The following is an 18,266-nucleotide window of genomic DNA, read 5'->3' on the forward strand; positions in this document are numbered from 1 at the left end:
TCATAAAATATGACAGCCCTTCTTGAATTATATAAAACAGATATTTCAGCTATCCTAACAAGGGTTTTTATTTAATTGAGATTACGATCCTGGCTGGTCCAGGGCCCCTTGGGAGAGGAATCCCGCACGAATACAGGTTTTGTTACATTTGATGTTAACACATTCTGAGCATGTATCTCACTACCCAATTGTTATCCGTTGTTTTTTTTTCTTTCTCTTATTTGAATAATGTAAGAGACTTAATTATACACTCTGGTTAGTTGTAGGTTAGATTAGTAGTTAGGTGAGTTTTGTTTTTTTTCTTTCTCGGTATTTTTCTTTTGTTAAATGTTGGCTATTATTTATTTAAGATTTAATTGTATATTAATATTTGTACTTGAGAGTTATGTTTATTTTTGTAAACTTGTAAAAATGTTAAATTTCTAATAAAAATATCTATTAAAAAACCTGACGGTCAGCATGCCTCAAGTGAGGGGAGAGTCCTTCAGCTAACCTCAGCTGGTGCAGAAATTGAACCCATGCTGTTCATGTTACTCTGTATCACAGACCAGTTGTTCAGCCAACTGAGCTAACCAACCCTAATTTTAGTGCAATAATAAGTAGTTGAAATTACGATTATTAAGACCACACATTTCAGTTCTCATGCCATAAGGCACTTGTAACTTAAACGGACAATATTATTCATGAGTTATAAATTGAATTTTGGGTAATATATTAGTAAGTCATTTGCATTAAATCAGTACATAGAGTGATACTGCAATATTTAAACTTGGCCTTTGGATTTCATAGATGGGGGACACAATCTGATTGTTCTTTGACTTGGGTCTACTAGTTAACTTATGTACACTGATAATTTAATTATTTTCTCAGGGGACAAAAGGCTCAACAGGATCAAAAGGAGAGGTAGGCTGCCAAAAGAGGCTACCCAAAGAAATTCATAATTTTTAAGTGTTATAAATGTTAATAAATTACAATGCAATCTCTGTTATTTTTCACCATTTTCTTCTAGGCTGGAGAACCAGGAGCATCAGGCACTGCAGGCATAAGAGGTCAGAAGGGTGAACCTGGTTTACCTGGCAGAACTGGAAATCCAGGTCCTAAAGGAAAGACTGGGCTTTCAGGACCACCAGGACCACCCGGTCCAGAAGGAATTTCAGTAGGAGTACATCTGATTTTATTTTGATGTAATTCAGCGTTTAGTATGCTGTTACTCATTCCTAATTCCAAACTATTTTAATAGGGAAAAGTCATTTCAGATGAGTACATCCGACAGGTTTGCATGGATGTGCTAAGAAGTGAGTATAAGGGTTAATTGTTCCATACTTAATATAATCTAAAGTTAATTAAAATGTTCTTAATGAAAAACAATTTGTATTAATGTTATTTTTATTAAGAAAGAATTCAGTGCTAGATTTTTTGTTGAAATATATAAGGAGATATAAGTGGACAAGAATTAAGGATTTCATACTCTGTAACACATTGTGTAGGAGAATGCAAAGATAAAGAATATAATTTTCAAGAAATTTTTGGGAACAGAAATTATGCAGAATGGCAAATATTAGATCCTCTAAAATGTAAAGGGTTAAAAAAAAGGCTAATCTAGAAAACTGTAAGATAGTTTGATTCTATTGGTTGTGGCTGTATAATATTTTACTTGAAATTCTGGAGGAAATAATAGGATATTGCTAGGCTAGTATTGAGAAGCTTAGACTAGCGCTCTGGTGACTTGGGTTTGAATTTCACCACAGTAGCTAGTAGAATTTAGTATCAGTAGTAAATGTGGAATTGAAAACTGATTGCAGATGTAACAAATAACATCAGTAGTTTTAAAAGCCATTAAGTTCATTAATGCCATTTAGAGAAGATAATCTGCCATCCTTGTTTGCTTGGCCTACGTGTGACTCCAAATCCACAATTGTGTGGTTGACTCTCAATTGCCCTCTGAAAGGGCTGTTCAGTTCAAGAAAATGAGAGATGGACAAGATATGCTGGGCTTTCCTGAGATGCCCGCACTCCATGAAAGAGTTTTTTTTTAAATGAGCATGAACACTCGGCATGAGTTATTCAGAGTAAATCATCAGAGATTCATAAAGGATTGACCATGCTTGACAAATGCAATTGCATTTTTGAGAAAATCACAATATATACAAGTAATTCAAATTTGATGATTTTTTTCAATATGCAAAGGCTGAGTCTTTATTTTATAGATGGAGTTATAGAAAGAAAAATAAAAACATAAATTCATGTAAAGTCTTTTATTGTCTCAGGATGTCCCAAAGCTAGTGAAGTACACCATTTTTTTGCTGCTTACTAGTCACAGAAACCAGGCCTCTTATAGCAATCCCTTACAGGTAGATAATAATTAGCTGCAACCAGTGGCAGTTTCTGATAAGTGATGAATAATTTTCAGCTTCTTTACAGTTCTTAAAGCTCTAAGTTCAGAAAGTTAAATTGAAACTGAAATGACAAACTCAATTTCAGTTAGAACTACTCATCTAGTACAACCTACCAGATATACCATCTTGGATCAAGTTCCCAATCCTTAGACTATTTTTAACAACATTTCATTTTGACCAGTTAAAAGCAAACATCAAATTAATTATGTTAACCTGTTTGTTGTTTGGTGAGGGAAGAATGTTGACCAGAGCATCGAGAAAACACTACTAAGCAAACAGAGACTACCTTTGTCCATGCAAATCTCCCTCAGTACTGCACTAAAGAGTTGTTTTTTTATTTTTGTGCTTAATTCAGTACTCATGCCTAAAGTCACAGCCTTTGAGCTTAGACATGCCTGGTACTTACTAAGCCAAATTGACATTAAGAATAATTTTACTTCAGCGATGCTAAAGATGATTACACATTAACTTGTGATTTCTTGATATCTCAAACTGAATGGTGAGCCATGTTCATACGAAGCAAGATTAGGACAAAAGGAACCATCATTGTATGCATTTCCCAATCTGCACTCTTCAGTTCCCGGTTGGAGCACAGGATCACACAATTACTTATCTGTACAGTATAAATGTGTGCGTGTATCAATATTATTGTTTGATTTAATTCTTGATTTTTTTATTTTCATTCCATATTTTTAACCATATTAGCCCAGTTGCCTTCAGTTTTGCGCAACGAAAGGAATGAAAATTGTTTGCACTGTCAGATCCGCAAGGGTTCACCTGGACCACCAGGGCCACAAGGACCACCAGGACTTCCTGGACTTCAAGGTCCACCTGGTTTCCCAGGTTTGGATGGTGAACAAGGTCAACCAGGTCATTTAGGTTTACCTGGTCTTCCAGGCATTCAAGGACTCATGGGTGAGTTTGACAAAAATATGTTAGAATTCAATTTAAGATGCAACTTATTATTCATATACATCACTTTTATTTTTGTTAGGTCTACATTTCACAAATAAATTATCATATTTCAATCTGCGTTTTCCTTCAAAATGAATGAAAAATGCAAAGTGGACATGATTACAAAAAAACTATTGGTTATTGACAGAAAGAACAAGATCACAAGCATAAAATAAAACAAAAAAAGTGCAGATGTTGGAAATCTGAAACAGAAGTAGTATTCCTGAAGAAACTCAGCAGGCCTGGTAGCATCTGTGGAGAGAAAAAGCAGTGAAAAGTTTGAGTCCAGTGACTCATCTTCAGATCACAAGCAAACCTTTTAAATGTTTCATCCATTTTAAAAACAGCAGAGATATTAAAGTAATCCTGTGTCTTGATGATTACAATTTACATTGCTCAGAATTGTGTCTACAGCTCAGAAATAACTGTTCTATGTCAGTGTTAACAAGCCTTTTCACATCATAACTCATCTAACTCTATCAACATATTTTTCTATTTCTTCCTCTCTTGAGTCCTTATCTAGTTCGTCCTTCTCTGGCTCCTCACCTTGCCCTTTGCTCATGGAGTCATTACTCTTAAGCAGCATGTCTCAATGACTATTGCCCAGTGGCCCTAAATTCAGTGCTCATGAAATGCTTTGAAAGGCTGATCATGGCATTAATCAACTCCAGGCCTCCCCACTATTCTTGACCCACTCCAATTTGCCTGTCGGACCAACAGATCCACATCAGATGCCATATCACTTGCCCTTCACTCCTCCTTAGAACATCTTGACACCAAGAACAGCTACATAAGAATCCTACTCATTGAGTACAATTCAGCCTTCAACCTATTATCCCCTCCAGACTGATTACTAAACTTAGTGATCTTGGACTAGGCCCCACTCTCTGCAACTGGATCCTCAGTTTCCTGACCCACAGGCCACAATCAGTGAAGATTGGGGACAATATTTCATCGTCACTAACACTCAACACTAGAGCCCCCTACTGTACTCACTGTATACCCATGACTGCGTCACCAAATACCAAACTAAAGCCATTTACAAGTTCGCTGATGACGCCATCATAGTCGGTCGAATCTCAGATGGCGACGAAACAGACTACAGATGGGAGGTGGAAGACCTGAAAAAATGGTGCACTGAGAACAACCTCGCTCTCAATGCCAGCAAAACCAAAGAACTCATTCTTGAAATTTGGCGATATTGCTCACAAGACAAAGCTTTTCACTATGCCTTGGTGTATGTGACAATAAATTCGATTCAATTCAAGCTACTCACTACCACTTGTCTCTCTCAATGGAGAGAGATGCCTATGGTCCTTTGTGGACTATGACTCCTACCATGTCCTTATCTTTTACCATCTTCAAAACAATACTAACCTTTTCTACAACAAATCCGAAGCCTCCAGCAACAGACCTCCCTCCGGATCCTCCGCTCCACCCTTGCAGCCATGCGTCGCCACTTACACTCTCTGCAATCAGCCCTACCCCAGCTCAGGACAACACTCTCACAGACCTGCAAAGGACCCCTGCTGTTCTTCATCTACAGAAGAATCCACAAACTCAACAAACAGTTCTTCCTAGCCCTATCAGAGATTAAAGACAGTAAGTACCAAAAACTTTCATGTACTTAGCCCCACACTCGTGGCCCCTCAACTATTCCAGAATCTTCCACAGGCCTGTCGGACGCCATTACACATGTGGCCTCCACAACGCCCGCGGCACCAAAGGCCGCCGCCGACCGTGACGTCACTTCCGCCCCCACCGACCTCGGAGCCCCCGCGATCGCCGCCCCAACAACTGCCCCGGTGACCACCACACACACAACCGCTTCCACGATCGCCGACGGACCCGCGACCCACGCGGCCACCGGGAATGACCACCACTCCTCCGTCGCCGCAACCATTTCCGCCCCTCCGGTTGCCGTCGGCGCAGCCACTTCCGCCCCCACTGACATCACTAACCTGCAGGAGCACAAATCCTCAGGTTTCCCCACCCCCACGCCGTCTTTCGTCACTACGCATAACCCCGCCCATAACCCCGCCCCCACGCCGTCTTCCGTCGCTTCACGTAACCCCGCCCCCAGGCTTATTTCCGTCACGACGCATGACCCCGCCCCCACATCGAGCAACGTCACCACGTCTAACTCCGCCCCTACTTCGATCTCTGTCCCCGCCCCTAACCCCGCCCCCAGCTCCAGCTCCAGCTCCAGTCCCACACCAGGTCCTAGCTCCCAGCCTTGCCGGATTTTCACCATCCCTCCAGATCTCCCCCTCTCTGAGGATGAAAGATCAGTCCTCAGCAGGGGCCTCACCTTCATTCCCCTACGCCCTCGGATTAATGAGTTCAACACGCGGCGAGATATTGAACAATTCTTCCGCCGCCTTCGCCTCCGTGCCTACTTTCACAACCAAGACTCCCGCCCACCCTCTGACGACCCCTTCTTCCGCCTCCAACACACCCCATCCATCTGGACACCCCGTGCTGGCCTCCTACCCGCCCTCGACCTCTTTATAGCCAACTGCCGCCGTGACATCAACCGACTCAACCTGTCCACCCCTCTCACCCACTCCAACCTCTCACCCTCAGAACGTGCAGCCCTCCACTCCCTCCGCTCCAATCCCAACCTCACCATCAAACCCGCAGACAAGGGAGGCGCGGTGGTAGTTTGGCGCACTGACCTGTACACCGCTGAAGCCAAACGCCAGCTCGCGGACGCCTCCTCTTATCGCCCCCTTGACCACGACCCCACCTCCCACCACCAAACCATCATCTCCCAGACCATCCAGGACCTCATCACCTCAGGGGATCTCCCATCCACCGCCTCAAACCTCATAGTCCCACCACCCCGCACCGCCCGTTTCTACCTCCTGCCCAAAATCCACAAACCTGCCTGCCCCGGCCGACCCATTGTCTCAGCCTGCTCCTGCCCCACCGAACTCATCTCCCAATACCTCGACACGGTCCTGTCCCCTTTAGTCCAAGAACTCCCCACCTACGTTCGGGACACCACCCATGCCCTCCACCTCCTCCAGGATTTTCGCTTCCCCGGTCCCCAACGCCTTATTTTCACTATGGACATCCAGTCCCTGTACACCTCCATCCCCCATCACGAAGGACTCAAAGCCCTCCGCTTCTTCCTTTCCCGCCGCACCAACCAGTACCCTTCCACTGACACCCTCCTTCGACTGACTGAACTGGTCCTCACCCTGAATAACTTCTCTTTTCAATCCTCCCACTTCCTCCAAACTAAAGGAGTTGCCATGGGCACCCGCATGGGCCCCAGCTATGCCTGCCTCTTCGTAGGATATGTGGAACAGTCCATCTTCCGCAACTACACTGGCACTACCCCCCACCTTTTCCTCCGCTACATCGATGACTGTATCGGCGCTGCCTCGTGCTCCCACGAGGAGGTTGAACAGTTCATCAACTTTACTAACACCTTCCATCCCGACCTGAAATTCACCTGGACTGTCTCAGACTCCTCCCTCCCCTTCCTAGACCTTTCCATTTCTATCTCGGGCGACCGACTCAACACAGACATCTATTATAAACCGACTGACTCCCACAGCTACCTGGACTACACCTCCTCCCACCCTGCCCCCTGTAAAAATGCCATCCCATATTCCCAATTCCTTCATCTCCGCCGCATCTGCTCCCAGGAGGACCAATTCCAACACCGCACAGCCCAGATGGCCTCCTTCTTCAAGGACCGCAGATTCCCCCCAGACGTGATCGACGATGCCCTCCACCGCATCTCCTCCACTTCCCGCTCCTCCGCCCTTGAGCCCCGCTCCTCCAACCGCCACCAAGACAGAACCCCACTGGTTCTCACCTACCACCCCACCAACCTGCGCATACAACATATCATCCGCCGCCATTTCCGCCACCTCCAAACGGACCCCACCACCAAGGATATATTTCCCTCCCCTCCCCTATCAGCATTCCGCAAGGACCACTCCCTTCGTGACTCCCTTGTCAGATCCACACCCCCCACCAACCCAACCTCCACCCCCGGCAGCTTCCCTGCAACCGCAGGAAATGTAAAACTTGCGCCCACACCTCCACACTCACTTCCCTCCAAGGCCCCAAGGGATCCTTCCATATCCGCCACAAGTTCACCTGTACCTCCACACACATCATCTATTGCATCCGCTGCACCCGATGTGGCCTCCTCTATATTGGTGAGACAGGCCGCTTACTTGCGGAACGCTTCAGAGAACACCTCCGGGCCGCCCGAACCAACCAACCCAATCACCCCGTGGCTCAACACTTTAACTCCCCCTCCCACTCCACCGAGGACATGCAGGTCCTTGGACTCCTCCACCGGCAGAACACAACTACACGACGGCTGGAGGAGGAGCGCCTCATCTTCCGCCTGGGAACCCTCCAACCACAAGGTATGAATTCAGAGTTCTCCAGCTTCCTCATTTCCCCTCCCCCCACCTTGTCTCAGTCGGTTCCCTCAACTCAGCACCGCCCTCCTAACCTGCAATCCTCTTCCTGACCTCTCCGCCCCCACCCCACTCCGGCCTATCACCCTCACCTTGACCTCCTTCCACCTATCCCACCTCCATCGCCCCTCCCCCTAGTCCCTCCTCCCTACCTTTTATCTCAGCCTGCTTGGCTCTCTCTCTCTTATTCCTGATGAAGGGCTTATGCTCGAAACGTCGAATTCTCTATTCCTGAGATGCTGCCTAACCTGCTGTGCTTTGACCAGCAACACATTTGCAGCTGTGATCTCCAGCATCTGCAGACCTCATTTTTTACTTTACAAGTACAAGTCATGTGTAAGTGCATTTGTTTTCAACTTGGATAAAAAGGAAATTTGCATGTTAGTGTTACAACGCATTGTTTGCAAACCAAACCAATCAGCCAAAGAACAGTGAACTTAAAATATTCAATTCCCCTAAAAAAATGCCCAATTGTTCCTAACAGATTTTACAAACAACAGATTTTAGACATCAAGTTTATAACTTAAACAAAACTTAAAAATTTAATCTTAATAGTGTAACAATAACAGGACTGAGCAGCACCACAAGATTGTCTGATTTATATCTATGATTTAAACTCAATCGTCTTTGATCACAAGCCCCCAAAACACACCAAACTATTATTTCAAAATATTAAATGAAGCAGAAAAAATAGATATATAGTCATACCTGTGAACAATTCATTATCCAAGGATAGCATGAAACCTTTGCACACAGACAGACAGACACAGTTAAGATCAAATTTATAACTTAATTTGCCAGTTCAGTTAAGCAGTTTCAAATGATGGGTGCCAAGACTTCATGCTATCGTTGTCGTTCACAGGCATGACTATATGTCTGATTTTTCTGCTTCATTTATTACTTTGGAATTGCAGTTTGGAAGTGACCTGAGTGCACACCTTTCAGTGGTAAAATCTTCCTGTGCACAACTTGCCTGTTAACATCTGTGAGAGGAGATCTGTCTGTCCATGTGCACAGTCTAATAGCACCATCATGTAGGAAAACACAAGGGTTTCAGAAGACAAGTCATATTGGACTTGAAACGTTAACTCTGTTTGTTTCACTGCAGATGCTGCCAGATCTGCTGCATTTCTGTAACACTTTCTTTTTAAAAATTTCCAGCATCCACAATATTTTTCCTCTATTGTAAGAAGCAAGACATTTGTTCTCAGGATTTCTCTAAATACTTTACTAAACCACAGAATAGAACAACAATAGGGACTGAATTTTCTCATTCATTGGATAAATTTATTTTTGGTGAGATTCATGCAGATGATCCACCATGGCTCATGCAAACTTTTCTCATATAATTTTAATAACATTAATTATTAATTACACATCTCATGGAATCGTATGACAGGACAGGCGGAAGTACTTACCACTTTACAAGGTTCATGCCACTGGCATAATATTTAAATCTCAGCTCCACAACACTTCATGTGCTACAAGCTAAGAGCTTCCCTTCACCTTGTCATCTTGGACTGTTATACTGTGGATGGGGTGGTAGAAAGCAGGGCCATATTTTCTCCTGCTGACCAGCAAAGGCAGCCACACCACTCAGACAGCCTGGATCAATGTAGCAGCCATGTCAATGGAATGTCCCAGATAAAACCCAATGCAGTTAATAATCCCCTGAGCTCCAAAAAGGTATATGCTGTCTTTGTCTTCCTCTGTTACCCCATACTCAGTGGGCCACCACTCACTCCAACTCTGCGATCGCACGCATCTCATATGAAAGCCCATGGACTGCAATTCACTGTACTCCATGCATTATGGCCACTCAATATCACCCAACTTATCCTCACAAACTAATCACCTTTGCTGCTCTCTTCTACTCACTGAGGATACCTTATCTGCTCTCCTGCTCATGTGAGAGAAAATAACTGGTCTTCCATCCATTTCAATCATACTAAGTTCCTGCTTTTGTCTCAATACAGGAAAACGTATCCCACCACCTTGACTATTCATTGGTCTAAACTATGATAGGTTGCCCACCACTCCTCTACACAAAAAAAATTTTAAAAATAGACAGCTTTCAAGTAAAGTGAGTGAGTACTGAGGAAGTAGAGAATAAGTCTGCTAGCCAACATTCCCACAAAGCTGTGCACACACAGCCGTTCCAAGGTTCTGTGCATGATGATTGGCATCAGCGTTATGATCGCGGCATTGACTTTCTATTCTGGCGATTGCTGCTATACATGGGCCTTGTAGGCCCATATAGGAAGAAAGAAAATTAAAACGAAAATTACTGACACCCTCAAAACACTCTCAGTTAACGTGTAAAATATGCATGTGCAATACCCCTACCAGTACTGCTAGTGACATCATTCTGTTCCAATCATTCATATTTATTTTGCAGATTTGGATTCTGCCCTGTTTTTACTGGCAAAGCGTTTCACAAAATGTGGATGTGTAATGTGAATCATTTGGAAATGTCAAGAGACACAGCCAAGAAAATAAGTTGAGACGTAGGATGCATGTGTGTTCCTGCGGACAAAGTGATCTAGCAGAAGCATGTAGGTCGTAATTGTCCTTTGATTCCAAAGGCAGCCATGACTTTGTGGTGAGACTGGTGGATTGGCAATGCCCACTTGCCTAGAGGAAGAGAATGGTGTCCGTGAGCATCCAGGGAATTGCTGATGAAGGTGAAGCTTTTTGAGAATCCAAAAATGCAAGTGGTGAGCTTCTGCCACCAGATAACTACTCTGACTTTCATGTCAGGAATTGGCACCCTCGGAAATTGACACCCTCTAGTTTCTTGCAAAGGAGAGGAGAATTGGGATCTGCTAGCAATGAGGCAAAATTAGTTAACAATTAAATGTAAAATAACTAGTGAAAATCAGGGTTCTTAGTTTAAACATTAAGGGGAATCTCCAAATGTTTTCTCAACAACAAGAATCTGATTTGTCCACTTCACAGTATTTTTCCAACTTCCTTGCCATTGCCCATATGCTCAAGGGAGTTGAGAATTCCACCTGAGGTGGCTGAGATACACCGATAAGAAAGAAAGAGTTTGCACTGATACAGCACCTTGCACATCCTCCGAATGAAACGAAGTGCTTTGTAGCCATTGAAGTAATAATCAAGGTATAATATAGAACTGTGTTGTTGTCTCATTTAATTCAAGACATAAATATTTCTAAAAATAAGTGGAAATAGTCGAATATAGAATTGTTTTATTTGGCTGCAGCTAATTATGACTGACTTTTTTTGCTCAAGTTGCACAGTTTGGAGATGTTGAAAATCTGAGTAAACTTCTAATGCACTCCTGCCACATCACCTAGTTGGTTGAGGGTGGAAGTTACAAAGAAACCTAAATAAATCAGTTTCTGTCTCACAAGAGGTTTTGTTAAGGTGAGGAGAGACTCCCTTACCAGAAGTTTCCTCATTCCAGATCTGAGAATTCACCGGTGAAACCATTAAGCACAGCATAATGGCAAAATGGCCAACTGGTATGAAGGCTGAATTGAGGAACCAGACCTGATTCCCTGAAATGTTTTCAATACTTGGGCCAACGTTCAATGCTTTTATAAGGACTAGGGGTGTGTTGATGGAGATATATTATTACTTTAAAGATGTTTGAGGGTAGGATTCTAGCATCCACATTACCCTTGACATGGTCATCCTTTGCCAGAATTCCCAGAACAGCGTACATGCGAACTTGAACAATATAGTGAGGTCACATCCCAAAGAACCTGTAACCCAAAAAAATAGATAGTAGATGGAAAGAGCACAGGAGACTCAGCAACACATGGACAGCCATGAAGTAGGATGCTTCTTCAGTGCAGGCAGCACCATCTATGGTCCAAGAGCCCAGGGACCAACTTCACTGAGAACCAAAAATGAAGAGTCATTCATCAAAGACCAATAGGCAGTCAACATCCACTGGACAGAGCATTTTGAGGATCTCCTCAACCAAGACACAGCCCTCAATGCAGGTACTGTAAACACCATCCCGCAATATACCATCCATCACTCAGTTGACACACCTCTAACTGCAGGAGATCAAGAAAGCAATCTGACAACTGAGAAACAAGGCCTCCAGCACAGCTGAAATCCTCGCTGAACTACTCATATTGCAGAAAGACACTCTTGTCACAAATCTACAACCTCATCACCCTCATCTGGAAGGAAGAGAGCTTGCTGGGACATCTCAGATGCTATAATTATGAGCATCTCCAAGAAAGGAAACATGTTCAACTATGGAAATTACAGAGAGATTTCACTGCTGTTCACTACAGAAAGGACATTGTGAGAATCCTCCTGTAATGCCTCCTCCAGTGGTTGAAGAGCTCCTCCCAGAGTCTCTTTGCAGGTTCTGCCCATAATATGATCATAATATGATAAGTTTTGAGGGGAAGAAGGGAATATCGAAGTGTCAGTATTAGATTAGATTAGATTAGATTCCCTACAGTGTGGAAACAGGCCCTTCGGCCCAACAAGTCCACACCAACCCTCCGAAGAGTAACCCACCCAGACCCATTGCCCTCTGACTAATGCAGCTAACACTATGGGCAATTTAGCATGGCCAATACACCTAACCTACACATCTTTGGACTGTGGGAGGAAACCGGAGCACCCGGAGGAAACCCACGCAGACACGGGGAGAATGTGCAAACTCCACACAGCAGTTGAACAAAAGGAACTATGGAGCTATTAAGGGAGGAGCGGGCCAAAGTTCAATGGCTCAATACCCTAGCAGGGACGGCAGTAGATCAACAATGGCAGGTATTTCTGGTTATAATGCAGAAGGTGCAGGATCAGTTCATTCCAAAGAGGAAGAAAGATCATAAGAGGAGGCGGGCAGCCGTGGCTGATGAGGGGAGTTAAGGACTGTATAAAGATAAAAGTGAAGTATAACATAGCAAAGATGAGCGGGAAGCCAGAGGACTGGGAAACTTTTAAAGAGCAACAGAGGATAACTAAAAAGGCAATATGCGGAGATAAAATGAGGTACAAAGACAAACTGGCCAAAAATATAAAGGAGGATAGTAAAAGCTTTTTTTAGGTATGTGAAAAGGAAAACAAAGGTTAAGACTAAAATTGTGCCCTGAAGACAGAAATGGGTGAATTTATTATAGGGAACAAGAAAAAGGCAGAAGAGTTGAATAGGTATTTTGGGTCTGTCTTCATTGGGGAAGACAGAAGTAATCTCTCAGCTGTAATAGTGGCTGAAGGACCTAGGATGAACTGAAGGGAGTTTATGTTAGGCAGGAAATGGTGTTGAATAGACTGTTAAGTCTGAAGGCTGATAAGTCTTCAACCTTATGTGGGCGGCACAGTGGCAAGCACTGCTGCCTCACAGCGCCAGAGACCCGGGTTCAATTCCCGCCTCAGGAAACTCTGTGGAGTTTGCACATTCTCCCCGTGTCTGCGTGGGTTTCCTCCCTGTGCTCTGGTTTCCTCCCACAGTCCAAAGATGTGTGGATCAGGTGAATTGGCCATGCTAAATTGCCTGTAGAGTTAAATAAGGAGTAAATGTAGGGGTATGGGTGGGTTGCGGGTCGGTGTGGACTTGTTGGGCCGAAGGGCCTGTTTCCACACTGTAAGTAATCTAATTTAGTCTCTGGGACCTGATGGTGTACATCCCAGGGTACTTAAGGAGGTGGCTCTAGAAATCGTGATCGCATTGGTAATCATTTTCCAATGTTCTATAGATTCAGGATCAGTTCCTATGGATTGGAGGTTGGCTAATGTTGTCCCACTTTTCAAGAAAGGAGGTAGCAAGAAAACAGGGATTTATAGACCAGTTAGTCTGACCTCAGTGGTGGGAAAGATGCTGGAGTCAATTATGAGATGAAATTATGAGTCATTTGGATAGCAGTAACAGGATAGGTCAGAGTCAGCGTGGATTTACAAAGTGAAAATTGTGCTTGACTAATTTTCTAGAATTTTTTGAGGATGTAACTATGAAGATGGACAGGGGAAACCCAGTGGATGTAGTGTACCAACTTTCAGAAAGCCTTTGATAGAGTCCCACATAGGAGATTAGTGAACAAAATTAGGGCACATGGTATTGGGGACAAAATGCTGACTTGGATTAAAAATTGGCTGGCTGACAGGAAGCAAAGAGTAGTGATAATCGGGTCCCTTTTGGAATGGCAGGGTGCCACAACCAGTGGGGTACCACAGGGTTTGTGCTGGGATCACAACTGTTTACGATGTGCATTAATGATATAGGTGAAGGTATTAAAAGTAATATTAGCAAATTTGCCGATGACACAAAGCTGGGTGACAGGATGAAACCTGAGGAAGATGTTATGAGAATACAGGATGACTTGGACAGCCGAGGTGAGTGGACAGATGCATGGCAGATGCCTTTTAATGTGGTTAAATGTGTGGCTATCCACTTTGGTAGCAAGAACAGGAAGGTAGATTACTATTTAAATGGAGGCAAGTTAAATAAAGGGAAAGTACAACAAGATCTAGGTGTTCTTGTACTTCAGTCAATGAAAGTAAACATGCAGGTACAGCAGGCAGTGAAGAAAGCTAATGGCATGCTGGCCTTCACAACAAGAGGAATTGTGTATAGGAGCAAAAAGGTCCTTCTGCAGTTGTACAGGGGTGTGGTGAGACTGCACCTACAGTATTGTGTGCAGTTTTGTTCTCCACATTTGAAGAAGGACATTCTGGCTATTGAGGAAGTGCAGCGTAGGTTCACGAGGTCAATACCTGGAATGATGGCACTATCATATGTTGAAAGATTGGAGCGACTGGACTTTTATCCACTTGAGTTTAGAAGAATGAGAGGGGATCTGATTGAGACGTATAAGATTATTAAAGGATTGAACACTCTAGAGGCAGGAAGCATATTTCTGCTGATGGGTGAATCCAGGACCAGAAAACACAGTTTGAAAATAAGGGGTAAGCCATTTAGAACAGAGTTGAGAGAAACTCTGCCCCAGGATGCAGTGGAAGCCAAGTCTCTGGATACTTTCAAGAAAGAGATGGATAGAGCTCTTAAAGATAGTGAAATCAAGGGTTATGGGGATAAGGCAGAAACAGCCATGATCATAATGAATGGTGGTGTTGGCTCAAAGGGCCGAATGGCCTACTCCTGTACCTATTGTCTGTGGTCTATCAAGAGACATGGTTTTCAGTGCATGACAAATTGGTGCAGGGAACAGCACCAATCTCTGTGCATGGCCTTTTTCAGTCTCACAAAGACCTTCAACTTTGTCAACTGCAAGGGATTGTGGAATGTTTTCCTCAAATTCGCTTGCCAGCAGAAATTCATTGCCATTCTCTGCTTCATGATGACATCCAAGTTGTGAACCTCACCAGGTGATCCCAACGACATCCCCCCCCCCCCTCCCCCCCACACCCCCACAACCATCAAAATCCATGGCAAGTCCTTGGTCAACATGAATCATTTTCCACACCTCAGGTACCTCTTCTGGCTATAAGCAGATGTTGATAATGAAATGCAACATTGATTTCAAAGTGCCAGTGCAGCTTTCAGACGCCTGAGAAACAGAATATTTGAAGTCTGAGACTACAACCCAGCTACTGATCTACAGACCAGCCATGGTCTTGCCCTCTTATATGCAAGAGACATATGGAACATGTATAATAGACGCCTCAAATCCCTGGAGTTATCACTGGTTCTACCTTTAGAAAATCCTGCAAATCCACAGGCAGGATAGGCATTCTGACGTGAGCATGTAAGTCGTCATCATGCTCAGTAATATCATTAGTGAGCCTCCGGTGATGTCCTGGTGTTCTGTCCCACTTTCTATTGATGTGTCTTGGTCTGTTACAGTGGGTGGTATCATTTCTGGTTTGAATGCCAGGCAATAAAGACATGTACAGGACTTCCTGTACATCTGTGGTTGCCTTTACTATTACTGACAATATGACTGCAATTTTTAAACCTTACAAAACTAAACTGATCCAATTCATTCACCAGCTTTTGAAGGTCCTTTTAACAAGATCTTGATAGATTTTGTAGGACCCCTTGTCAAAATCAGATGCAAGAATGAGTATATTTTAAGAATATTAAAGTGATGCTATAATCCATGGCCAGTGTAATGTGGTGCAGTTCTGAGAGCATATCCAGCAGCCACTGTGCATTCTGAGAGACCCAGATCTCCAAGGAGGCTACCATGCTATCCATGGAGACAGTCAGGCTTGCATGGTGAAGTCACCACACTAATGAGAATATTGAAGTAGTCCTTCATCTTTCATTCTAATCTGGCCACCCATCTCAATGACCATGTGATGCACAGAATAAATTATACATCTAGCTTGCAAAATTAATGAGCTGAGAAGAACCTGATTATGTGAGATGACTTACTCCAGATTTCACTCCATGAAACTCACTCACTGCCACTCTAATTTCAAATGGGAAAATCCTGGCTGTGGTATTCATTCTTTTACTCTAAGTACATTGTTCATTGTTTTATTTTTAGATGTAGGCTTCATTACTTTTTTCTAAATGTTGTACTCATTGTTTTATTCCGGGCAGTTGCTTTGATCTCTGTGTAGTTTTTGTTTTACTTCACACGTAGGTGTCACCGACAGGGCCAGCATTTATTGCCCATCCTTAGTTGTCCTCGAGATGGTGGTGCTGAGCTGCCTTCTTGATCCTACACTGCTATTAGGGAAGAAATTCTGGGATTTTAACTCAGTGATAACAAACAAACAGTGTTATATTTCCAAGTCTAGATGTTGAGTTACTTGGAGGGGAGTTTGCAGGTGGTATGTTTCAATGTATCTGGTGTTATTGTCCTTCTAGGTGGTTATATGTCGTGGGTTTGAAGGGTACTAGCTAAAGATCTTTGTTACATTTCTGCAGTACATCTTGTAGATATACATACTGCTGCTAATGAGCAGCAGTGGTGGAGGGAGTGAATATTCGTGAGAATGATATCAATCAGGCAGGCTGCATTGTCCTCGATGATGTTAAGCAGTTTGAATGTTAAGCAAAATGGAAAGCATTCCATCACTGTTTTACTCCAGGAGTATTGATCACTGTTATATTCCTGGTGTATCAAGGCATTGATTCATTCTAGGCACATTGACTTCATGGTTTTATTGTAGATGTAGTATTAATCATTTTTATTTTCAATGTAGCCTTTTATTATTTTATTCTGGGTGTAGTAGTAGTAGATGTTACACAGAATATTTTAATCTTTTAATTCATTAGTGATATTATTATCCATGATTGTTTTACACAGGATTCCCTGGTTTGAAAGGTGAGAAAGGTGACAGAGGAGTTGGTTCCCCTGGAATGCAAGGCCTACCAGGACCACCAGGTACTGTAACATGTTGCAGTATATTTTGTTTTCATTATTAAACATTGAATACAGAGAAGGTATAACAGCATTTAAAGCATTAAGTGTCAGGTTAAATATTTCAGTAGACTTGTAAGTAGAACTTGTTTCTTATCAACACGAGTTTTCACTGGAATTTTGAAATGACTCTGAGCGGTGGGGGTGAATGAACAGAAAAGCTGTATGAGCTTTTCACAAGTTATTCATCCCTGATGTTTCTTTTAATTTGGTCTCAAAACAGCTATCCAGCCAAATGAGACAACTGACCTCCAAATTTATTGTAGTTCTTACTATATATGTTAAAACAAATTTTGAAAACTTATTTATCAATATTTAAATTTAGTGAAAATTTCACTTTAAAAATGTAATGTTTTAATTCTTTTTCCCCATTTAGGAAAATCTTACAAAAGACTGAGCTTGTTGTTTTTTCACAGATACTGCCAGACCTGCTGGGTTTCTCCAGCAATTTCTGTTTTTGTTTCACGCAAAGCCATTTCAGTTGAGGTTGTCCTTTTCAGGAACACAACTCCAACTTTGAGTGAAGACTTACTATAATTTTTAAATGTAATAAATATCGCAAGACTATCAATGCAATTAAAATTGGGTGTGTGGAAAATGCCAGACCTAGAGGAGCATAGAGATTTCAGAAAATTATATAGCTGGAGAAGCATTCAGAGATCAGGAGGGATGACTCCTTGCAGGCATTTGAAAAGAAGACCAGGAGTTTTAAGAATAGTGACGTTACTAAATCAGGATTCAATATGGCAATGAATATTGACAAATGCAGTTTAGGATGTGAGCTTTTGAGACAGGAAGAAGGGAATTTAATGTTGATTCCCACTTATGAGCAATCTTGCTAGAGGTAGGGACTGACCACTACTGGCTACTTTCCCAATAGTTGTAAATAACTTTTTAAGGTCAATTAAAAGTTTACTTGGGAAAAAATGGTGATGCTGCAAGTATCATTCCTTACAGATACTGAAGCACAAGAGATGCCAATAGGCAGCCTACAAAAAGGCAAGTCAAGGGAACTAGTGAAGCTTCCTTTAAATTTTATCTTATCCTCATCACACCTCCTGAGCTACAGCTGTTAGAGATCTATATATAGTGTTATCATTCAATAGAATTTGATCTGAGTTCAACTCCAGCCA

General features: G+C 42.9%; 1 protein-coding gene across 1 annotated transcript in view; it reads left to right on the forward strand.

The window, feature by feature from the left end:
• Window positions 1–18,266, forward strand: part of col21a1 (collagen, type XXI, alpha 1) — a 457,104-nt gene that overhangs the window by 419,671 nt on the left and 19,167 nt on the right. Inside the window, exons 25-29 of the mRNA XM_060854885.1 lie at window positions 871–903; window positions 1,010–1,156; window positions 1,241–1,295; window positions 3,102–3,311; window positions 17,020–17,097. Of these exons, the coding sequence (XP_060710868.1) occupies window positions 871–903; window positions 1,010–1,156; window positions 1,241–1,295; window positions 3,102–3,311; window positions 17,020–17,097 (523 nt within the window). The remainder of the gene's footprint in view (window positions 1–870; window positions 904–1,009; window positions 1,157–1,240; window positions 1,296–3,101; window positions 3,312–17,019; window positions 17,098–18,266) is intronic.

The sequence above is a fragment of the Hemiscyllium ocellatum genome, chromosome 3 (genome assembly GCF_020745735.1).
Source record: "Hemiscyllium ocellatum isolate sHemOce1 chromosome 3, sHemOce1.pat.X.cur, whole genome shotgun sequence".
In the NCBI taxonomy this organism is placed as follows: domain Eukaryota; kingdom Metazoa; phylum Chordata; class Chondrichthyes; order Orectolobiformes; family Hemiscylliidae; genus Hemiscyllium; species Hemiscyllium ocellatum.